The sequence below is a fragment of the Rattus rattus genome, chromosome 15, assembly GCF_011064425.1.
Source record: "Rattus rattus isolate New Zealand chromosome 15, Rrattus_CSIRO_v1, whole genome shotgun sequence".
In the NCBI taxonomy this organism is placed as follows: domain Eukaryota; kingdom Metazoa; phylum Chordata; class Mammalia; order Rodentia; family Muridae; genus Rattus; species Rattus rattus.
In genome coordinates, this window is record NC_046168.1 from 65,809,657 (window position 1) to 65,835,227 (window position 25,571).

Genomic DNA, 25,571 nt, shown 5'->3' on the forward strand with positions numbered 1-25,571 from the left:
ATAGAAATAAGATACTAGCTAATTAATTATTCACATGGAATAAAGATAAAATTTAAAATATGTCAATTCAAAAGTATGTTTACCTACCTTTAAGTGATTTCCAACTTTCTTTTTATTTTATATATATGCATATATATATAAAACACATTGTATTATGTATATATGCATATATATACACATATACATTATACATATACATGCACACACGTATATACATATTCATATTTTGTCTGGGTACCACTGTATGCCAAGAAATCTGGTTATGATTGATTACAGATGGTTATGGGCCACCATATAGATGCTAGAAATAGAATTCAGGTCCTGTCAAAGAGAAGTAAGTACTCTAAACTGATAAGTCATCTCTCCAGCCCATGACTTCCAACTCTTTTTTTTTTTTTTTTTTTGGGAGCTGGGGACCGAACCCAGGGCCTTGTGCTTGCTAGGCAGGCGCTCTACCGCTGGGCTAAATCCCCAACCCCGACTTCCAACTCTTAATGTCTATAATAGGAATGGCATATAATTATAAAAATGAGTATTAGAATTATCTTACCATACACTCCTTTGTCTAAAAGTAGTAAGAATTCATCCACAGCATTACACATCTCGTATTCAGTAAGATCCAACAATGAAACAACTTTGAAATCTAGTTGCCTTAATAAGTTGGTCAATTCATACACATCCACCAATGGAGCTTTAAGCTTGGGGTGCTCCCAGTAATTCATATTTCCTATCAAAAGAGCAACTTTGTCCTTTGCTGTAAGAAAAAAAGGGGGTGGGGAGGGTTAGAGAAGGATATAGGAGACTAACAAAGCAAACACCTAGAGGGAGGTGGGAGAATTCACAGAGCTGGGAGGGGAGAGACCAAAGAGAAAAGAAGGTACTTCACAAGGACTTTTGTTCCTTCAGTAGTTGTGTGGATGCACTATCTCCTCATAGCTCTAACTTTAAAAATATTCTTAATATTATCGTCATCATTATTATAGTACATGTGAACATAGGCACGCATGTATGATGGTGCGTGTGTGGAGTTCAGAGGGCAACTTCCATCTTGCCAGCGCTTTCTTAAACTTTCCTGGGATCAAGCTACTTGAGGAATTTTTTTTGAACTTAAATCTTTTGGTGGGGGGCAGGCAAGACTATGTACCTATGCCTTGACAAGTGTCAGCCAGTCTTTATGGGCACGGCCTGGTCTGAACAGTTGAAGGCTGGACAACGCTTAGAGCTTATGAGATTCCAACACTGTCTCTTTTTGTGTTGGTCTGGGGTGGGGCTGGTGGAGGTAAGCTGTCAGAGACCTCTGTATTGACAGCTGCATAAAATCAGAGCACAGGAAATTACAATAGCACACACTACTGATAGTTACCATTAAAACTGCACAACTGGTTTACATATTTATTATATAATGCTTCTCACTGTTAAATTTTATTTTAAAAATAATACATTTCATCATTATTGTAGAGTATATGACTTCTACTCATGAAAAAAAGGTTATTTCTTAACAGCATATCGCAGTATGCCAGCAGCGGCCTTATATATCTCCGTTTTTATTGCATTTCTTGAATGTATTGGGACAATACTGAAAAACTGACTTACACAGTCTAAAGATGCATTCTTAGACATACCGCTATCATTGAGCAGTGCGTAATCAATTGTATTTGGAAAAGAATGATTTTTAAAATTTAAGAGTCCAAGAATGTGAGAATGTGAAAATATCAATAATTGTCCAAAATTCTTGTAAATTTTTTTGTCAATGATAATTTTTAAAAGTAGATCATGTAATGTTTTAAAACGTCATGGTATGGAAGTGATGGGTCTTACCTTGACAACTGTACTTGTGAAGCAGTTGCTGGTTAGAAGAAGAACTGGAGTGGACTTAGACTAAGAGAGAAGCAGAGGTAGGCTGAAATAAGATGACAAGGCCCCATTCTAGAAAATGGTTGTGGCAGAAATCAGACAGAGAAAGAAATAGTAAAATTTGAATTTGAAGAAATAAGAAGAATAAAGAAAATTTCAAAACGGCAAGTATGCAGGCAAGTCATGATGGGTTTTAGATGATAAATTCAAGAAATTTCCTGTAAAAGTTTTACTGTGAGAGCAACCCACAAGTTCTTGAATACAAATCATCTATTGGGAAAGGGAACGTGGGCCTGGGAATGTAGCTCAGTGGTTAAGTGCATGCTTAGCATGTATGATGCTCTGGGTTCAATCCCTAGCACCAAGAAAAAGAAAACAAAGAAATAAAAAATGCTACTTGATTATACAAAAAAAATAAAAAATAACTTTAGAAATACACTTACTAGAAGATCTTAGACATTTTTTCAGAATTTAAAGTTAGTGAGTGTATTCTTCAAAAACTAGCACAGTGCTATATTATTAATTACATGTTTAATAGATCTAAGCTACTATCCAAAAAGAGTTCATATTCCCAAGCACCTAGAAAAGGGTTTAGTAATTCTAAGTGCTATTAGGTATTTGTTAAGTCTCTGAAGTTTTGCAAAGAATGCAGATATAGCATAAAATCTGACTAGTGCAATTCAATCTGACTTCCTGTTACTCTGGTGTGTCCAATCTTCCAATGACTATTTCCTTCAAAATAATGTCTGAACTCCTCAGTTTGGCACATAGAGCCATTTATGTTCTTGCTGCATATAGTCGGGCCATGAGAACCCATGGCATCTTTGTCCTGGTGTGGTGCAGTCAGCCTCCAGCTTTCTCCAGGCAGCCCACGTACGATATGGGTGACACTGCCAGTTCTGAGCTGTGTACAAAGAGGTCCTGAGAGCCTTCAGTTTTGTGATAGAAGCACAGTGTTAAAAAGCAGCATCAGCACAGGCAGGGACAGAGGAAGAGTGTCTCATCAGTCCTCACACAGGTGCTCTGTGTGGAAGTGAAGCCTTCTTGTATCTGTAGCATTGGTCACTGACAGACTATAGCTACATGAGAGACTCATCATGTAAACCTCACAGAACGAGATAAAATGAAACTGATCTATTTATGGGACAGGGTCCCTCTATGTAGTCTTGGCCGTCCCGGAACTCACTATGTGGTCAGGTTGGCCTCAAACACACAGCTATCCTCCTGCCTCTGCCTTTCAAGTGCTGGAGTTAAAGGTGTGCTCCAGCATGTCCAGCTGATGCTGGTTTGGTTTTTTTAAATCTGGAGAATTCTGGACTAACATTACGACTTAAAAGATAACTGTATCACCAGCCTAATGGCTAGCAGTCCTACCCTAAGACTCCACCCTCCAACAGTACTGACAAATTTGTTCTCTTCCCACACTTTACAATTCTACACTCACCAAGTCTGCCTTAGAGAACACTAGTTTTATCTACATGAGATCTAATTTGTCCTTGAAAATTCTCACTTGAATCTTTCCTCACAAAGCCTTCCCTGACTCCCCTGATCACCATATTCTAAGAATATGTTAAGATTATTTATCCATTTCTACTATGGCACATACCACATCCTCCTACTTTCTAAAGGGTAGCACAGAATGAGATATTTGATGTTTGGTGAGCTCCCTGATGAAAGTTAACCTGACACGTAGTTTATCTTGTTCTTGTAGCATCAATGTCCGTGAAATGACACGTGACAAGATGAACCAACTAGGAACTACAGAACCACTGGCCCCAGACAGCAACCCCCAAACAGCTACCAATTACATTGACTCTGAGCAAGTTTTAGAGCTAAGCTGTTTTGTTTTGTTTTTTGTCCTGAGACAGGGTCTCACTATGTAGGTTTGGTTGTCCTGGAACTTAATTACGTAGACAGGCTGGTCTTGCACTCACAGTCTGCCTCTCCCAAGTGCTGGGAATAAAGCTGTGTGGCATTACACCTAGCCAAGCTTTCATCTACAAAAAATGCAGACAGAGCCCACGTACGTCTGAGGAGTAAGTTCTACCTTTCATAAGATACAGTAAGTAGTCACTCCTGCTGAACTCTCGGTATCTGCTTATGCTCTGAGCCTGTTACCTGTATGCAGAATTACCACATGTGCTTCCCACTACAGAATATAGTAGCTATGGCTTTGCTCAGATGCTATTACAGCTGGTCCTTCTTACCAAGTGAGGGCTGGGGTGGGAGTCTAAGGAAAGAATAGACTGGACTATGTGAAATTTTATCATCATGAATGAACTGTAGCAGGTTCTTTTGTTTGTTTTTTAAAAGGCAGGAATTTGTAGTCCTGTCTTCTTCAATATCAAGGGGCTTCACCTTCACTGTTGCCCAGTCCTGTGATTAACCCTGGGCCTTGCTAAACTGCTGTGGTCTCAAATCTTAAAGTAATAATATACTGTATTTGTGTATTACCCCTATTCTTTAACATGTCTGATCCTGCTGCACTTTCCCTCCAACTCAGTAAGGCCTATGTCCTGGCTCCTAAGGTTTTTTTATTTATTAACTTTCAAAAGGCTTTCTTTCCTTATGCAGTTTTTATTCCTTGGTTAAGTTCCCCAAATCCCAACTCTTGAGTCCTCTGGATGTGCACTGTGGAACCTCTCATTACTACAGTGCTTGGTACACAGAAATGGGCAGATGGACTAGCTTGTCTACTTGTCTTCATTTAAAAAAAAATATTTATTTATTTATTTAACGTATATGAGCTCACTGTTGCTGTCTTCAGACACACCATAAAAGGATCCAATTACAGATGGCTGTGAGCCACCATGTGGGTGCTGGGAACTGAGCCCAGGACCTCTGGAAGAGCAGTCAGTGCTCTGAACCACTGAGCCATCTCTCCAGCTACATCTGCCTTCATTTTAAAGCTAAATTCTGCTACAGAAGAGCCACATAGCTGATCTGTAATCTTAATATTGTCCTTTCGGTTGTGAGCCTTAGCCTTTATTAGCTAAGCCATCTTTCCAGCCCCTATTCCTAATTTCTACATCTTAGTATGACTCCCTCAGTAGTTCCCACTCCAGGCGGTCACTCCTGCTCTGTTAGTTACAGACCTCGGCTTCCACTCAGGCTCTGCAGGTCACTCTATTTTCTCCTCAATCTGCTAAAGCAGAATTACCTAGACAAGGAAATGGTCAACTTAAAAATTTTAATTCCCTAAAAAAAATCTTTCTTTATCTTCATTAACATCCTCTTCTTTCTAATCTGAAACATAAAAATGGTTTCAGGCTGGGCACTGAATTTTTATCCCAGCACTTGGGCCACAGAGGGAGGAAGTTCCAGAAATCCAAAGTCGTCCTTGGATAGTGAGTTTGAAGCCTGAGCAATGTTAAGCTACTATTTCAAAACACAAAAACAAAACAAAAGATGAAAAGGTGTTCAAAATCCTGATTGAAGCCAGTTAGACATCATTTTAACCTCAGTTCAGTTCAGCAGTGTGCTCACTCCTTCTCCTCTTTAAGTACTGCGAGCCTTTGCCTGGCTCTCCTGGATATCCCTGTGTCCTGTCCTCAAAGCACACTTAAACGTCACTGTCCACCCAATCTTATCTGACTCCCTCTTCCAACAGTAGGTGGGAAAGCAAACCAGGACTCACTGCTTCTACGTGGTAGTTTCTTAGTTTCTACCTCATCCGGAAACAGCAATGGCCACGCCTCCTCTATGTAGCATGCATGTTTCTATGTTGCCAGAAACAGAAATCACTTCTTAGATGCTGACTTGAAGTCAAACCTACCACCCACAAAACAAAAAACCAAAACCAAAACCAAACAACAAAAAACCAGAAACCAAAAACCATACAACCCTCCAAAAAACCAACACTCTTTTTAAAGGCTTTTCCATAATTTCTTTTATCAAAAATAAAAATGTGGTCCATTATCTCCCAAATACTCATAAATCAATCAAGTTAAATATTGTAAATTCCTTCATGAAAATAAAAATTTAAATACTGTAATTACATTTGATCCTGTATTTTAAACTTAACTCACCCAAAGGCTGGCCAGTTTGTTCTTTATTATCTGGACAAGGATAAAAGAACAAAGAGATGTATTATTCATGGTATATCTTCAGAGCTAATGAGATAAGAAAAGCAATGAATGCAGACAGCAGTGGTATCATTAAACTGCTATAAATAGTAGAGGTCACAGAGGCTAGAAAGAGAAGGGGAGACAGTCAGAGGGTGAACCAGGTACTAAAACAGAGGGAAGGTGGATTTAATGTTGTGTAGCATAATAGGGCAACTATGTCTCCAACTTATGAATTTAAGAATAATTAAAGGGGAAGCTCCTGAAGGCCTCTAACCCATAGATTAATAATATCTAAGCAGATAAAATGCTAATTACTTGGACTGGATCATTTTATATATATACACATATATATAAATATATGTATATATGTATGTATCAGACCACAAAATGGTACTTCATAAATAAGTGTAATAACTTAAAAGGAAAAATGTAGAATAAAATTACTAATAGCTAATTTATAGTTAAAAGATTTTTGACAAAAAATATATGGGTTTATATTATCATATATAGAATGAAATCGTATTTACTCTCCAGTACCACTAGGAAGTAACCCAGGGAAAGATGAAGTTCAATTCCCTGTGTGCCCAATACTTGTATGGAGGGGTAGTTTATGTGCACATTTAATAATACAGATGCTGTGGGAGCTTCTTACAAGCCTCACCATACGTCATTTTCTTTAAACTTAAAGGTTTGGTTTCTTTGAATCTTAAGGAATAAGGAAAAGCAGGCCTGAAAAATGTTAAAAACTTAGTGGTGGGTATATACTAAAGTTTTATGAAGTAATTTCATGACTCTTTTAAAGGGCAAATCTATCAACACCAAAGAAACAATTACCAGGATATTTTCAAGTAGTGGTTAGTTCAGGAAATTTGAAGCAATTCTTATTGAGCTTCACATGAACTTGAAGATAGGACAGCAAAAATAACCTAATGGTCATGAGGCTTTTTGTTCTGCCTAATTTGCTCACATAGAGTCAGAAGAGTCCAGACAGAAGTACAGTAACAGATGTCTTTGAGTGAAATACAAAACTAAGCAAACAGTGCTGGAGAAGTCGCTCAGAGGCACAGTGAGTAGCCAGTACACCCCAGCCCCTCTCTCCCAGCACAACCCCCAGCCTCATGAAACAGACAAAATCAAGCAAACTGTAGGAGTTGATTAAATCTATTCGCAGGGTCTGTCTGTCTTTCAGAACACCCACAGCTTACGTAGACATCCTCTGTCTTTACATCATCTTCATCACTGAAACATCCTTTATCCCAAGTATGGCTTTCTCTTTACCTCCGCTTGTTCAGAAATCTGTTCTGATCAAAGCTTACTAGAGACTGCCACTGTCAGTCTCAATAGTTACACACCAATGCATCTTTCTACTGCCAACTCTCCTCATTAACCGCCCTTCAGTCTGGTGACAGCACCTACCCAACCATTTCAGGGATGCTCTATGTCTGAGGTTAGAAATGGAACATGCCACCCCATCATTACGGACCAGCCTTCACGTTAAAAACAACGGCCTCCCTTCTACAAGCTGCAGGGCAGCTAAGCAGTCAAACACTTGGCACAGCATGGCAACACCCTGGGTTTGATCCCCACGAACACACAGGAACAAAAACAAAACTCTAATTCTTTACAGTTATCTGTTTTGTTTGTGTGTTGGGGGCATGGTGTACATGCAGAGGTTAGAGGAAAATGTGCAAACTCTGGTAGGTAACCACGTATGGCAGTCGGTACTTTTACTCACTTGGCTATATTATTGGCTCAAGCATTGACACTTTATTGTTATCCAACATTCGTTTTCAACCTTTATGGTCTAACTGTAATCAATAATATTTTTACATTTGACATGCTTTAAACTGAACCTCATGTAAATAGAGGTCTAAGAATGTAGGCAAGAATGTCTCTAGCACCTTTACTGTATCAAACAGCAGTCTAAAGGAAAACTGTTATAATACTTACCAGGATGCCCCAAATTATTTAATTCATCTAAAATAGAGTAAGAGAAAACAGATTAATTTTAAATAATCTGGTTGCCAACTCAGCACAAGCAGTATGTCTGTGAGAAGCAGTGGTGTAATGATGCCAGTCACAGTTCTCTATTAGTTTTCAGAGTTAAATGAAGCCACTCAAACACTGAACGGTAAGAACACTTAGGACTTCTAAACTGTTCCACTTTAACTAAGTTACAAAACCTAAATAAACTCATTCATCGTTTGTTCAAAGTTTTAGATACTTATTCATGAGTGATCTTTCAAAAATTAATAAACCTTTAACTCTAAACCACAGGACATTTGATGAACTGTTGTGGACTATTGCAGAGGAAGGTTCCTGTGTATAATAAGGCTGGCTTCCCTATTATTAACATCCTACATTAGTATATTACTTTTATCATAACATTTGTCTTCTCCCCAAGCTCTATTTAAGCTGGAAGAAGCATTTACTTGTCTCCTTAGACGTGCTTGGTTGTGACAGTGGCTCAGACATGCCTTGTTTTTAATGGCCATTTCGGTTTTGAGCAGTAGAATGTTCCCCAGTTGGGATTTGTCTGTTTTTCTTACGGCTATATCAAGGTATGGTGTGCTTTTGGGGGAGGCAGAACAGTTTCAGAATTAACTTGCATCTTCTATACACTTTTCATACAGAACAGCACAAGCCCATGAGACAAGTCATCATCGATTTTTTTACTTATTAAATTCTATGAAGACAAAAATAAACATAAAATAAATTACAAGTGATACAGGCTTAATAAACTAATGTATGGGAAATATATCTTTGGTTTGCTTGCTTTAGATGAGGTCTCAGTATATAGCCCAGGCTGTCCTTAAGCCCTCTATCTTCCAGTCTTAGTTTTCATGTGCTAGATTTCAGTCATCCCACCAACCCTGGCAAGAATGGTCTTGTCAGACCGCATTAAGATTAGCCTAAGAGTGGTATCAACCAGTGCTCAGGGTATGTACACTTGTTGATGCCTTTTATCTTATAGATTAGTTTCTAGATAGGGAGGTCAGCACCTTGCTCCATCTCTTCTCAGTAAGTATATTTCAAACATTTGTGACACAGTTAGATGTTTTTGTCATAGTCTGCATTCCATCTTGGGTGTCTATTCTTTTGGCTTCCTAAACGGCTATTTAAAATTTGAATAGTCTCACTACCCTAAATTACAGCTGAGCCTCCTGTTTTCAACCATACCCCTTGTCCTAATAATATTCTAATGAAAATAACAAAATGGAATTGGAGACATTAAAATAAGATACAGTAAGGATACTGTTCACAGTATTTATCAACCCATCAACTATAAAATGTCTTAGTTTTGCAGGCTTTTGGGATATGATGCTTTCCATTTGAAAATATTGGAGAAACTCTATAGCTACCATGTCGTCTCTACATTGCAAATAGTCATTTGAAAATTTTTGTTTGACTGTGCTTTACTTGTTAGTTTTGTTTTTCGAGACAGGACTGTAGTCCTAGCTATCCCAGAACTCTCTCTGTAGACCAGACTGGACTTGAACTCACAGAGATCAGCCTGCCTCTGCCTTTCAAGTCCTGAGATTAAAGGTATGTGCCACCACCGACCAGTTGTTGATTATTTTTATCATTGAAAAAACAACTGCGTAGTGAATTGTACAATTATAGAAACATCAGGGTAGCAATCACAAGCTCACTCTGAAGCCAAACGGCAGTGCTCTTTTTTATTAATTTTGGAAGGTCTCTTAGGTTAGAAAGTTTAAAGAAACAATCACACGTGCAATTAGGCAAAAAATATGAGAGAAAAGGAGTTTGGTTAGGATTTCTGCACATGGCTTCCCTTCTGTAAGATTAACAGACGTGGGATTAGGACTTATAAGAGAATTCTGGTTCAAACTACGTCTCAGAATCAAAACAGTAATCATTAGTAGTTTACATGCTACCATGGAGATGAATGATAGGAGAATCAGCAGACATATGATTTAACATTGCTCATCTTACTGTACCCAAGGAGACCTAAGAAAGACAATGTAACAGTTCAAGGAAGCAGCAATTGAAAAAATACTTTGCTATCCACAACCCTAATTTTTGAAATCAATGTCATAGTACACTAAAGGGAAATAGTCTAAGATTTAATATTTATTTGTTACAATTTAAGTACAATGTTTTGGTTAAAATAAGTTAGCAGTTTATGCCAAAATGGATTTTCAGTTCTCTTTCACGGTGAAAGTGGCATGTAAATTAATCTAAGACATTGTAGTTTTGAAAATCCTTATCAAATTATTTTCAGAACATTTAATAATTGATAAAATTTATCAAATAATATATCCATTCTGAAATTTTTATAGAAACTATGTTTGCCATTAAAGGGCATCTTGTGAAATAAAACAATCTTAACAAATACTTATTTAATATTTTAAATACATTTTATTATGATTAAAAATTAACATTAAGAATTGCAAATGTCCACTATTTCAATAACTATGGAGAGCTCTGGGTCCTATGCACAGCAGGGGATGTACATAAGCTGACAACGACTACTTTAGAAGTGTCTGTTCAATTGTGAAAATGTACAAAACTTTAAGGAGGAAGACACGGTGTCTTTCAAAAAAAATGACTTATTAGAGCCAGTATTTTTTCTATCACTGCACTTAGTGAGCTAGGACATTCCACCGCTCCCCGGAGTAACCAGCATGCAGGAGATTTCCTCTCGAACCAAAGGATTACACTACCTTCAGTGCACTCCACTGCCTCATCTGTTCTTCCTTATGTCAGAGAAAACAAATTTGAACATATTGAAACTCAGAATCTCAGGAAAGGGCAGTCATTAAGTAAACAAGATAAACACCACAGAATCACGCTGTCTGAGTAACACATGCATTAATATTTACTACTCTTGACAAAGTCTCTGTAAAAGTATTCAGTGTAACAGAACAAACTCCAAAATCACATAATTCACAATAGGGAATACTGATCAGTAATTATTTTTCATTTACGTGTCTCTGACTTCTTATGTTTTATTGAAAATAATTTTCACCAATCTTTTTCTAATATAGAAGAACTACAAGAAATATATTTGATACAACTATGTATGATACACTGGAATATTAAAAAAATAACTAAAATAGGTTAAGTAAAATCATTTTTCAGGTGTTTTATTTTGCTCTTTGTACACAACTTAGAGAATTAATTTAGTATGAATTTTCTAAAAATCCTGTATAAAACAATATAACTCCTTATATGTGGTGTTATTAAATGGCATGGGGCAAAAAGGAGTAGGGTTTGTTTTGCTCACAAACTCTAGTGTATACAGCTTATATCTTATACTTCAGAACGCTAATATGGCTTACCTATGATGATTTCTACCTTCTTACTATCTTGACTGTCCCGGTCGTTATATACATGACACCAGTAGGTTCCTTCATGCTCTAGGTCCACATATGGAACCTGTATCAATATCAGAACATATATTTTTCTCTTCAACATTAACTTAAAAATTGCATAAGGTAAAAGTCATTATATTTTAAAAATTTCTCAAATATGGTATTTCAAAATAAATTATACACCCTGAGATTATCATCATTAAGCTAAATATTAACAAGCAAATGATAACATTATTCTAATAGTATAAAGTTTGGTATTTGACATTTTATATTGAAGCCTTGGTTGAAATCCTGTCCTGTTGCAAATACAAGAAACAAATTAATTAATTAGGGGAGAACTTGAACTAAAAGTACCGAAAATATTCCAAAGAGAATGGATTTGAGTTCTTTTACATCCTAACTGTACCATTTATTTTGTAAATTAACACCCCCAATTCAACTGCTTACCGTGTAATGCTTTTTTGTCTCGTGTGCTAATGGTGATTTGTCTTTAAACCACTGGTAGTGGGGCACAGGGCTTCCAATGGCGACGCACTGTAACAGCAACGCGCTGCCTGGCGCCAGCTTTTGGGACTGTGGTTCAACACAGATTCGCAACTTGGATTCTGAGACGCCATCCAGACTTCCTTAGATTAAAAGGAAAATAAAACCTCTTGGTTAAACTTAAAACCAAAAATTCCATATAATTTAAACAGAGATATGTCTAGGTCTATCCTTTAGTTTTTATAATCTTTAAAACCATAAAAGTGATTTTTTTTTTCATAAAATGCCCACAAGTGTTAAGAGATGTTCTAAAGAGAAAAAGATTACTGTGGTGAACAAAGACAGTTTAGAAATACTGGGCATACCCAAGAATGTTGAAGGAAGGGGAAAAACAAAGCTTCGATTATGGACACCATACTTAAATGGACAGGGCCACGAACATCAGCAGGTTCAAGCTGAGGATAAGGCACAAGAACAAGAAGGGCCCATGTCACCTTAAGGAACAGACACTTAGAGAATGACAAACCACGCGGAGTCAACTCTTAATGACTCGTGCGTGGCATTTACGCTCTGGAGTTATTTTTTTTTTTATTTTTTTATTTTTTTGGTTCTTTTTTTCGGAGCTGGGGACCGAACCCAGGGCCTTGTGCTTCCTAGGCAAGCGCTCTACCGCTGAGCTAAATCCCCAACCCCGGAGTTATTTTTTAATAAACATTTAAACAAACATGCGACGTCACTTGTCACTCACCCTGGAAGCTGTCTGATACTTCTGTCACATCACACACATCTAGCTGTGACCACTGGCTAAATTCAAAGGTGGAGTTGTTGTTAACTCGGCAGACATAAAAGCCTGCGTCTTTTACATGCACTGTGTTAAAAATAAGTTCTGACGAATTTCCATATGGGATCTGTGAAAGAATCAGTGAGAGGGCATGTGTGAAGAATTCATCGAAAACCCAGCTTATAATAAAGTATGTATGCTGTATAAAATCTATGATTTGATTACAGACCTTTGAAAAGTATGTTCCTTTTTTCTTCAAATTCTAAAGTATTTGCTAGTAACAAAGTAAAAAGTAAGATTTTGAGGACAGAAGTAAATCCATAGTTTTTTTTTTTTTTTTTTTTTTTTTTTCAGAGCTGGGGACCGAACCCAGGGCCTTGCGCTTGCTAGGCAAGCGCTCTACCACTGAGCTAAATCCCCAACCCCAAATCCATAGTTTTTAACAAATTCATTCATCAGAGAGGTTAACTGTTCCCCAGATTTTGCAGGAGCTCACTAGTAGGAACCCATCTGTTTGGTCATTAAAATAGCCCACTTATTTATAGAATGCAAGTTGTATAAGTAGCATACAGTAAACACTACAGTGGAATGAAGAAAACAAACTAGCTATCATTTTCCTTTCTGGACAAATTAACTATGACTACATGGATAAACTATTTTATCTTGGGACTTCACTTTCTCATCTACAAAATACTTAGGAAGACAGGCTGTTTAACAAAAGTCTATCCAGCTTCTCTGAAGTGTTTGGTTTCATGGAAAGCACAGAAGTGATAGGAAGGAACAGCCATAGTAAGGTTTCTTTCATTTTGGTCAGAACTTGAAGTAATGGTTGGTTTGTGTTCTCTTCATGGTAATCTCAGATTAGAGTAAATTTATCACAACTTCTCTGCTTTATCTTCAAAAAGAAGGAAGACTTTCACAAAGAACAAACCATAAGACTTCCCTGGCCTACCCTTGCTCTTAGAGCACCTTTGCTGTTTTGGTATATTGGTTTGTTTTTTGTTGAGATAGGGTCTTACAATACAGCCCTGGCCAGCCTTGAATTCTGCCTCTCTGCCTCACAAGAACTAGCATTAAAGGGGTGTGTGATCCGCCCAGAACCTCATCCTTCATGAAGAAGCACACTTGATTTTCTCATAACTTAGATATGTAAGTCTTTAACATAACTAATTTAGCAAACTGCTTAATTTGTAAGTTCTTCCATGCATATGAATGGTTTTTAAAAATTTTGTGCTTATTTATTTATTGTATTTATGTGTGTCAGGATGCACACATGCACATGTACCATGATGTATGTGTGATGATCAGAGAACAACTTTTGGGAATCAGTTCTCTTTTTTGATCATGTGAGTCTTAGGGATGAAACTTTTTTTTTGTCCAGGCTCTTTCTACATAGCCCTGGCAATCCTGGAATTCACTACATAGACCAGGGTGGCTCCAGCTGCCTCTGTTTCTGGAGAGCTGGGATTAAAGGTGTGCACCACTACGCCTGGCCCCCATCTTTTTTAAGATATTTTATTTATTTCACTATATATGTGTTTGCCAGTATGTGTGTGTGTGCACCATGTGCATGCAGCACCTGCGGAGGCCAGAATGGCTAAGGTCTTCTGCATCTGCCACGTTAGTGACAGGAATCATACCTAGGTCCTCAGGAAGTGCTCCTAACTGCAGAGCCACTTCTGCAGACCCCACCAATCCATCCATCTTACCTACTATTTGCAGGGCCCGAGCTCAGAATCTAAGAGGGAAAAAGTTTTTCTTTCTCAATAATCCCATCTTCTCTGAAATTGTTCCTGTATTTTTTTCTGCGTTTTAGCATGTGCTCCTTCCCTTTAACAAATAATTTTTAAAGACATTCTCTAAATCCTTTCTTTCACAAATTAGCCAGCAAACACTTTGTCATGCCCCCTCAGCAGCACTGAAGAAGTTAGTCACACCTTTCTTCTTGAAATACTTTGCTTTTTATTCTTCTCTCTTTTAACTGCTCCATCTTTTCATTTCTTTCACTGTACACTGTCACTGTTGTCTCTTTAGATATCCAAAACTTACCTGTATAATAAGCGTAGTCTGAAGTCACAGTCTTATTTTCTACCTAGACAAAGACCTCTCCAGTCTTCTCAAACAAACAGAAAACCCCAAAACAAACAAAAAATAGAATAAACATGGCCCAAGATACTCGAGTGGAAAAGCATAGGGAGTCTCCTTAATTTTTCCTTTTGCTTCCTCGTGCTCTTCATCTGATCTGCCAGTCTGGCTAACCACATCCTCAAGACACATGCTGAGCTGTGCCCTGTGACTCCCCTTCACTAACGCATCGAGACCACACTACAGGTTTCTCAGCAGCCCAGCTAATAGATAACCTGGTCGTTTACTGTTCTCTGCCTTCTTCAAGTAACAAGTTTTATGTAAAAACAACAAACACTCTACCCTAGAACATAAATCCTTTAAGCTAGGCAGCGATGACAGGTACGTGCCTTTAACCCCAGCACTCAGGAGGCAGAGATAGGCTGGTCTCTGTGAGTTTACGGCCAGCCTGGTCTACAGAGTGAGTTCTAGGACCACCCGAGGGCTACACACAGAGAAAACCTTGTCTTGGAGAAAGAAAAATTCTTTGTTTAAAAACTCTGCTGGTTCTTAATATCCTGTTACCTTGCTGCTTATGTTCTTCCTAGCTCTGAACTCACAAAAGTGGCTGCTATCTGTCTCTCCCATAGATGTAGATTCTCTGAGGAAAGAGACACTATGTGTCACTGCTTCGTTATATCATGGCTCAGCACAAAACAGGGGCCTGCAATGTTCTCCTAACACAGACCACCAACTCCGTTACTACTCTTTAGATTCAAGAAGTATTTCACATTCCTTATGTTCCTATCTTCTTCCAGTCATGATGTATTTTATAATTACATATTTCGTGTATAAGTTTCCTCTTAGCTTCTACAAAAGGGTTTAATTAAAATATCAACTAGAAAAAACATAGAATACATTCAGTTACTATTCCTTAAAGGCTTGAAACATGCATAAATCTTATAACCTCAATGGCAGGAATTCACACAACGGGAAACTGTAAACAAGGGACAAATACAGATTTATTTTCGTGTAGGAGAAAAATGTATGAAACCATAAATTCTTCTATGAGATAACATAATCTGTTGCAAACAACTATTAGAGCTACGATAGGCCTCCCAGATCTGACCTCTCAACACTGTGAGGCAGACCCCACTCTGTCCCACCCCACAGACTGCAGGCCTCCTCAAGGAGTTCTGTGCTGCCAGGCTTCCTGGTTCCTGAACTGCCATGTTGGCTGACATCACACCCACTCCCCCAGTTTCCCCTCCCTTCCCTTCCAGGCTGTCTGACTGCTACTACTCACCTCATGCCCTTGCGCCTCTAGCTAGGCTCATTCCTTCCCTCACAATGCTTCCTGCTCCCCTGGAAACATGTTTCCTGGTGCCACTAGGTAAGACCCCATTCTTGCTGCTTTCAATGCTAATCCGACAGAGGAAAATATCTCAAACTCACTTACAGCTTATAATATCCTCTTCTGAACACTGCACAAACCTCCATTGAGACAAGAAAAGTGATTTGAAAAAAAAAAAAAAGACTAAATCAACAAACTATTTGAGATGTGTCCTAGGCCAGAAACAAAAGTAGCCCACATACAAAGACTACAACAACATGTCACCTCCTAAATGAATGACCCCGAAGAACCACCAGATGAAGAATTCAAAGGATTATAATTATGTTCAAACAACTCAGAGAAGATTCATGGTTCAAAAGAAAAGCAAAAAGTTGAGTGAAACGAGAAAGTCAATTGGAGAAAAAGGTAGACATGCTGAAGAAAACCCAAACTGAAACAGGACTGAAAATGAAAAACTCGGTAAGCCCAATAAAAACCTTGTGGAACGCTTCACCAATAGAATGGATCATGGAGAAAGAGAGTACCAGGGAGGAAGACTTATATTGTATTACTCAGTGAAGGTCAATGATAAACTTAAAAAGACATAAAAGGCCTACAGAACACCAAATACAGAAGACCAGGAAAGAAAATCCCCATGACATAATTGTAGTTAAAATACTAAACACACAGAATAAAAAAAGGGTAATTAAAAAAAAAAAAAAAAAAAAGGCAGAAGGGTCAGTCACTTGAAAAGGCAGGCCCATAAGAACAATACCTAGGATTGTTCAATAGAAACTTTTATAGTCAGAAATACCTGGAAAGATATATTCCAAATTCTGAAAGACCTCAACTGTCAACCCAAACTAGAATATTCAACAAAACTATCTATTAAAATTACAAGAGAATTGAAACTTTTTTCAATAAAGACAGATAAAATGAATTTATAACTACCAAGCCAGTTCTACAGAGGCTACTAGACGGAGTAACTTTGGCCTGAGGAGAAAGATTAACATAGTCAAGGGCCACAGGGAATAAATACGCTAAGCAAGCACAAAGAGGGGTAAGGGATGAGGAAATGAGGGTGGTAGAAGGCCTAACCGAAATGAAGGCTGCATGAAAAAGCTATCTGGGAATCTATGACCTTCTAATCCCCTACCAGCAACGTGGAGTGGAGGGGACACTAGAATTTTCATTTAATAACATTATTCCTTCTGGGAGTGGCTTTATCCACTTACACTAGTGATATAACCAGGTATGATGGCTCACAGTCTAATCACAGCACTCAGGAAGTTAAACAGGGCTATTACCACAAATTCAAGGTCAGTCTGAGTTCCACCATGAGTTCCAGTCCAGGTTGGGCTATAGAATAAGATCTTGCCTCCGACCAACCAACCAACCAACCAACCAACCAACCAACCAGCCAGCCAACCAACCAACCAACCAACCAGCCAACCAATCAACCAACCAATCAACCAACCCAACCAACCAACCAACCAACCAACCAACCAACCAACCAACCAATCAACCAATCAACCAACCAACCAACCAACCAACTGGCTGGCCGGCCAGTCAGCCAGCCAACCAACTAACTAACCAACCAACGAGCCAGGCAGCCAGTCAACCAACCAACCAACCAACCAACCAGTCAGCCAACCAACTAACCAACCAGTCAGCCAGCCAGCCAGTCAGCCAGCCAGTCAACCAATCGACCGACAGACCGACCGACTGACCAACCAACAAACCAACCAATCAGTCAGCCAACTAACCAACCTAAGTAGAATAAAAAGACACTTAAAAATTACCTCTTTATTCATCTTGAACCATTGATATTGTACAAAAGGATGTCCAGTTGCCCGGCAGCACAGTTTTACAAACTGTCCAGCCAAAACTGCCTTGGATTCTGGGTTTACAGTGATCTTTAAGCCTGGAAAAAGAAAAAGTAAAGTCACAAAAGAGGGTTTCTTTTTCTTGCTTATACATAGAAAACAACAAAGATATTTTAGAAACTCATCTCTATCATAACTAATTTATTTCTTTTTCTCTGTCAGTATGTATCTTCAGCTAAAAACTTTGTAAGACAAGAAAAAAACTTAACTGCAAAAGACTTTGATATACTCTACTTCTCCATGGTTGGGAAAGAAAATTATTTGTCATATTTCTCCAATTTTGAGAAATACTTTTCCTGCTATACTCTAACATTTCTGAGATTAGGATGCACCTTTTAAGACACTTGCCCGGCAGACATAATATAAGTCTCAGTGCCAAAGCATACAAACACCTGGTCATAAATATTCACACACCAGCACTTCGACTGAATTAAATGCCTAAGTAGTGCAAAGGTTAGTGGTTTTCCTAACTTGCCATGAACTAGAGCCATCTGAGAACTGAGCCGTATCTAACTAGAAGCTCACCCCACTGACGGGTGTTCATGGTGCTCTGCACACTAGCACTGGAGAAAGACAATATCAACATCTCCCGGCTACGAACCACGGCCCTACATCAGTGACCTGTCTGCAAGACACAATGGTGCAACGGCAGCACAAATGTCATGAGGGTAACCAACCATTTCTGATTACATTTAAGGTTCACTCCATGAAATGAAACCCACTGTTGACATTGCTAAAATGACCAAGCACCTAAGACTAGATAAGTCATGGGTCACAGCATAGTACTATTATTCTGCAAAAAGAAAATAGCAGTGCAATGTCCCCAATGCCAGACTGCTATGCTCACAGATCAGAATACTGCTCAACCCTCATCGGAGAAGCTGCTCCTTACAGTAGACAGAAACGACAGAGACCCGCAAGGGGACAGTGTGCAGAGGGAGACACTTTGGAGCACTCAGGTTGTTTATTCTTCTTTCATATATCACATCCCTACTACAGTTTCTCCTCCCTTCCCTCCCCTAGTCCCTAGCTCCTCCTTTTCCCTCTCCCCCAGACTCACACTATCCCAGTCCCTGCCTCCCTTCAGAAAAGAACAGGCCTCCTAGGTACATCAACCAAACATGGCATAGCAAGCCACAATAAGACCAGGCACATACCATCAGGTCAAGGCTGGATGAGCTAACACAGTAGGAAAAGAGGGGTTCCCCAAGCAGGCAAGAGTTAAGCCAGCCCCTGTTCCCACTGTTAGGAGTCCCACAACAACACCAAGCCATAACATATATGCAGAGACCTAGGCCAGACCCTCACAGGCTCCCTGATCTCTGTGAGCCCCATGAGTCCAGGTCAGTTGATTCTGTGGGCAGTGTTCTTGTGAAGTCCCTGATCCCCTTAGTTACTCCCATCCTTACCCCCACTCCTCTCCAGGACTCCCCGAGCAAGCACCCCCTGATGTTTGGCTGTGTGCACAGAGGAGGGGGAAAGACTGTAAGAGCCAGAGATGGTGGATAGCTCCAAGGAAGCAATGTCTTCCACAAACAGAAGGGCTGTGCACACATGAATTCCAAGACACTGTGACAGCATGTGCAAGACCGGTGCAGAGTTCCACTCCTAATCAAGAAGCTATTTGTAATTGGTGCCAGCTGGCAAAGGGAAAATCAGTTTTCTACAATGGATTGGATATATCAACCACAGTCCAGGGCAAGCCCCCATGTCCAGGAGTAGTTGGCCAGGTTTTTTGTTTTTTGTTGTTTGTTTGTTTGTTTTGTTGTTGTTTTTTGTGGGGGGGTTTGCTTCATTTTATTGTTGTTTTTTCTCATTTGCTTTGGTGTTTGTTGTTAGATAGAAAACAAAGTTGGGTGGGTAGGGAGGTAAGGGGATCTGAGGAGTTGAGGGAGAGGGAAATATCAAAATGGATTGTATGAAAAATGTTAAAGAAAAATCTATTTACTTTAATATTATTATTATTATTACTTGTATGTAAATTCGATGCATGTGTGTATGGTACATGAGTGTATTAGCAGGTGTATGTACTTGTGATGACTACCAGGCACATCAAAACTAGAAGCAGTTTAACAAATAATTCAAGGAAGCCAGACCTAGGGGCTGGAGAGATGGCTCAGTGGTTAATAGCACTGACTGCTCTCTCAGAGGTCCTGAGTTCAAATCCCAGCAACCACATGGTGGCTCACAACCATCTGTAATAAGATCTGTTGCCCTCTTCTGGTGTGTCTGAAGACAGTTTCAGTGTATTCACATATATAAAATAAATAAATAAATCTTTAAAAAAAAAAGGAAGCCAGACCTAGAGCAAAGTAGTCAACCCCTGTGCTGTGGAAAAGCCAATGGGGGAGCTAGCAGAAGTAGAGACACCTCATCCAGGGGCTTCTTTAGAGACTGAATAGGTGCAAGCACAAGTTCAGAATGAGCCTGCATATCTTCAACTTCACGCTAGTTGAAGCCCTTCTGTGTGTGACCACTACAAGTGACTCCCAGCTCTGCCTAAGCTACTTTTAGCTTTCGGAACAAATAAACAGAAATCTAAGCTAGCTTCTCAAAGGTCAGGGACCTCTATGCTACAGTTATCTCTCTCTTTTTTTTTTTTTTTTTTTTTTTTTTTCGGAGCTGGGGACCGAACCAGGGCCTTGCGCTTCTTAGGCAAGCGTTCTACCACTGAGCTAAATCCCCAACCCCTACAGTTATCTCTTAAGAGTTATCTCTGGCTACAGTTCCATAACAACTGGAACAAAATATGGCAAAATCAGACTAAAGTTCTTCCTTTAGTCAAAATGAATCTAGTTTCCCCTTCTTGCACTTGGACCTGAAAGGTCTGATAGGATGCTCACAGTATCATCTGCAGAATCTATCTAACCACGCCTCTCTGCAAGGACTATCAAAACAAACACCCCAACACATTCTTCCTGTGGAGTAAGAACTAACGCTTCCAGTAAAATGGCTAAGTACAAGACAGAGAACACTAGCACGCTTTGCATCTTCATTAAAATTTAAGACTGCAATGCACTAAGCCAGTTGTGGTGGTGAATGCCTTTAAGCCTAGCACTCAGGAGGCAGAGGCAGGCGGATCTCTGTGAGTTTGAGGCCTGCCTGGTCTACAGAGTGAGGTCTAGGACAGCCAGGGTGATTATATACAGAGAAGCCCTGTCTCAAAACAAACAAACAAACCAACCAACCAACCAACCAACCAACCACAGAAAAACATACAAAAAGAGAATGCAAAGTGCTAAAATGGAAAACTGGAGATTAGATAAACTTATACAGACAGACAGACAGGCACGCATACACACAGACACATTTTTTTTTCCAAGACAGGGTCTCACTACATAGTTCTGACTGTCCTGGAATTTACTATGTAGACCAAGCTGGCTTCAAACTCAGAGATCTGCCTGACTCTGCCTCCTAAATTTTGGGATTACAGGTGTGCTCCACTAAGCCTGGCTTATAATTGTTTTTTATAGTTGTTCTAGATTTGATATTTGTCTGCTCTACTAAACAAAGACCTTTTAATAGGCAAAATTAATTGCCTTGTTCATCTCTGGATTCAATACTTAATGCCTGAGACCATGAAGATAATAGAATACAAAAAGTGTTCAAAGAATAATTCTGAGCAAAGTCATAAATTAAGTGGATTTTTGTTAGAGCTTATATTTTCCTTAAGATAGTCTTATTTTTGGATTTGCTATTAAAACATAAAAAATATTTTCTAAAATTGTTTTTTGCTTGTTTGAGAAAGAATATTACCCACAGCTAAAGCTTGTCACGGGAACCCTTTTACTTCAGCTTCCCTGAGTGCTGGGTACAGGCATGAGCTACCATTCTGTGACTCCTGTACCTCTGTGAGGTGGAGGATACCCCACTGACTGAGCATGGGAACGGAGCAATGGTGATCTGCATTAGGCTGGTGGAGTGCAGTCCTTCACTTTAGAAGGCTCATTGTTCAGAGATGGGCAATTGAGATGGGCAACAACTGCACGTGGGCATCTGCACTAGCAGCTCATCGTTCCCAGCCTACAGGCGCAGTTGAGGAAGCTGAACACTCAATATAGCACACTCCGAATAAGGCATGCAAAGATATATGGCAAAGCAGAGAATGGCTGGGATCCATGTTCCCGCCCCCCATAATCTAGGACCCTTTGTATTTGTGGTCCACAGTCTGGTTACATCTCCAGGGTCTGCTGGCTCTTTGTCTTATCCAACCGGTCTATTTTTGTTTGGTGATCCATGTGGTTCCTGGAAAGCTGACTCAGCCTAACTTCACTCTGAGCTTTAAGCCAGGCACATCAGCACATTCCGTGTCCTTGGCTACAGTGACAGTATTAGGGACAAGCAAGTGAACAGAAGCAGTTAACTAGAATAAACCTGCTTTTTGCTTAGAATTCTGGGACAATGACAAATGAAACTAAGAACATCTAGTAGACATTCTAGACTAGGTGAGTGTCAGTCTTAGAAGGAAGTCAATATCAAGGAAGACAAGGAAAAACATTAAATTTACAGCTCTTCTCTACTCTTAGGAAGCCTTATCTACTTCTGGGCGCTTCAGGCAGAAGTAATGTATTACCTTCAAGACATCAATTTGAGTTTGGGTTTCTCATAGGTGTAAGTGACAATTCACTACTATATCTTATGTCCCTAATTTTTCATATTAAACATATATCACAGGGCTGGAAAGATGACTCAGTGGTTAACACTGTTTAGCATTTTCTCTAAGGATGTACATTGAGTTCCCAGATCTCACTGTTGGGTAATTTATACCCATGTACAACTCCAGTTCCTGGGTTCCTATGCCCTCTGGCCTCTAAGAGGACCTGTATACATGTGGTGAATATACTCTTATGCAGGTGCATACACATAAACATAACAATACACATAATAATTTAAAAAATCACAGTCAATTTGGTTATGTAAAGAAACATTAGTACACCAAAATTATGTAAAATAGAGACCATCAAGTCCATAGTTTACAGCCCTTCTAGGCTTGGCCTTGACCAGATTCTTTGCTCCTAATGGGGACACATGGCCAAATGGAATCCTGGCAAGGAGGCCTGCCCTGCTGCTACCATCAGGCACTGTTTGCTTATCTCAAACAGGATCTTACTATGTAGTCCAGGCTGGCCTTGAACTCTTGGTCTTCCTGGGAATACAGACACAGACTACCATACCTGATCCAATCAAGCAACTTAGATGACATGTCCTTCCTTTCTTGATCAATTCAACTGTAGCTGATCAATTCAGCCCACAGCTACATGGAGAACAGACTGTATTCTAATTTAAGTATCCATTTCTCCAGACCGTTTAATTTTGCATTTTATTTTTGTTTGTGTGTCTGTGTTTGGTGTATATGCAGGTGAGTGTAGGTGAGGTCAGAGGTCAGAAGAAGGCATTGGATCCCCTGGATCTGGGGTTACAGGCAATTGTGAATTGTCCAATGTGGGTACAGGGAACCATGCTCTGGTCCTAGGGAAGACCAGCAAGTGCTCTTAACTGATGAGCTGCTGTCTTTCTAGCTCCTTGTTCCTTATTCTTCATGAGACCTCACATATGAAAAGCCTCACTCAATACAGGTATAGTAAGAAAGATTCACACAGCTAACATTTCAAAAGTATTGTAATACTTTATCATTGTAATGATGAGAAATAGTGACCATCTGACCTCACTTTACCTCATCCTTATCTACACATACGTAAGAATGTATGCTGTGTTTTGGGCCACACTATTTCAGCGTATGTTACAGAAATCTAACATGTAAATACTTTAGCATACATCTTCCTAGAATACAGGCATCTTCTGGACTACAATATTATGGCATAATTCTCTAATATCAAATTATGCCAGTTACACTGAATTTTTTTAAATAACGGCTTAAAAATGTTTTGTATAGCTTGTTTCTTGAACTATATAATCCAATACTTTTGATGTCTCAACATAGGGGAAAGGGAATGAGGCTCTTCTGTGCATTCATATTTTCCGAAAATAAAGAACATAATTTACCTGGTCAAAAAAAGGTATTTCTAAAGTTGACTCCATGCATTTCTGAAGAATAGTCCTGAAGTGGGGGGGAGGGACCTACCTGGGGGGTTGAGAAGCTGCAGAACCTCGGTGTGCTCCAAAGCCTGGAGGAAGTCGCTCAGTTCTGGGACTGTACATCCTTTCTCACCCATCAGTTTCAGTAAACACAAACTTGGGCTTCCCTCTGGCTCCAATACTTTAAGAGAACACTGTTCCAGGTCCAGGCAACTGAAACAACAGGTTTAATTCATGATATGTCTACTACGTAGCTGGACCATTCATTGTAGGTGCTGTACAGAAAAAGGCCTTGGGTGGTAGGGAACTATGTTATGAAAGAGGAGGGCCCTTCCCTCCTCTCCCTCCCCCAGCATTCCTTTCTCTCTCCAGGCTCTTTCCCTCGTCAGCTCCTATAATTATTAAGTCTGAAGGATGTGAGAAAAATTTACTCTTGATACAGACCAAACTTCAATTCAGAGTAAGGAAAAGGCCAGAAGTTTGCTTTACTTCCTCCTTCTTTCCTATTATTTACTTAGAGACAGGGTCTTACTATGTAGCTCTAACTGGCCTGGAACTCGAAATATAGACCAGGCTGACCTTGCATTCAGAGAGCTATCTGTCTATCTCTGTCTCTCAACTGCTGAGTGCTAAGTCACCACACCAGGTGGCTGCTGCTGTTGCTGTTGCTGCTTCTTCCTCCTCCTCCTCTCTCTCTCCCTCCCTCTCTCCATTCCCTTCCTCTTCCTCCTCTAGTTTCTTGTTGTTTTTTTGTGACAGGGTTTTTCCGTGTAGCCCTGGCTGTCCCAGAACTCACTCTGTAGACCAGGCTGGCCTGGAGCTCAGAGATCCACCAGCCTCTGCTTCCTAAGTGCTGGGATTAAAAGTGTGCGCCACCACTGCCCAACCATTTTTTTTTAACACAGAAAGTATTTTTATTTGTGTATCACAGACTCTACAGTTAGCAGGTGCTGTCACCATCAAGGCACAAAAGGTTTGAAAAGCTATAGATGATAATCATTGGATCCAACCTCCCTTGATTATTTTAGAGAGCATTTCTGATATACTTCCAGCTGAGTCTTAAGCACGATATGTGTTCAGGCAACAGAGTTACCATTCCCTTATGTTTTCCTCTAAAGATGAAGTAGAACATGATCCAAAATGAAGGCACTAACTAGCAGGCTAGGTGCTGCTGTAGTCTGAAAAGAATAAGCCCCTCATCTCATGAGGCCAAATAGCATGAACAGATATGAACAATGTGAGAAGTATTGAGAACATAGACACTAATATCTCAAAAAGACACTGAATAGGAAAATCAATGCTATAAAGTCAGCAACTGAAAAAGGCATTAAAAAGCCCTTGTCAAAGATCATATATTAGAAATAAGTTACTAAGCTTTCAAATGAATATGAGATTCATAAATACATGAGTGCGGCATACAAAATATACATTTTAGAATTCAGAAGTTTACCAGGCACTGACACATGAAATTAGTATGCCATCTCACCAGATATAATCAAGGGATGTCTTAACTGAGAAAAAGCTAAATAGCCAGGGTTTTCCTTCCCAGCAAGGGGCAAAGCTCAACTTAAAGTTAAAGACTTCTGTTACAGAACAAGGTATAAAGATAAGAGTACGATTTTGTACCATTTTGTTTTACTGATTTTCTGCATGGGCACTCCTGGCTTTGGGCTAAGGTGATGTGTAAACATATCCGACTTTTATCTTTCCTTTTTTAGTTATGTTCTC

General features: G+C 39.4%; 1 protein-coding gene across 1 annotated transcript in view; it reads right to left on the bottom strand.

Annotated features, from left to right (window-relative positions):
* The window catches only part of Malt1 (MALT1 paracaspase), a 51,703-nt gene that overhangs the window by 20,784 nt on the left and 5,348 nt on the right, over positions 1–25,571 (bottom strand). The window contains exons 2-10 of the mRNA XM_032885609.1: positions 23,890–24,056; positions 17,724–17,845; positions 12,492–12,651; positions 11,708–11,886; positions 11,228–11,324; positions 10,610–10,642; positions 7,872–7,898; positions 5,883–5,912; positions 551–754 (exon numbers count right to left, since the gene is read on the bottom strand). Coding sequence (XP_032741500.1) covers positions 551–754; positions 5,883–5,912; positions 7,872–7,898; positions 10,610–10,642; positions 11,228–11,324; positions 11,708–11,886; positions 12,492–12,651; positions 17,724–17,845; positions 23,890–24,056 — 1,019 coding nt within the window. The remainder of the gene's footprint in view (positions 1–550; positions 755–5,882; positions 5,913–7,871; positions 7,899–10,609; positions 10,643–11,227; positions 11,325–11,707; positions 11,887–12,491; positions 12,652–17,723; positions 17,846–23,889; positions 24,057–25,571) is intronic.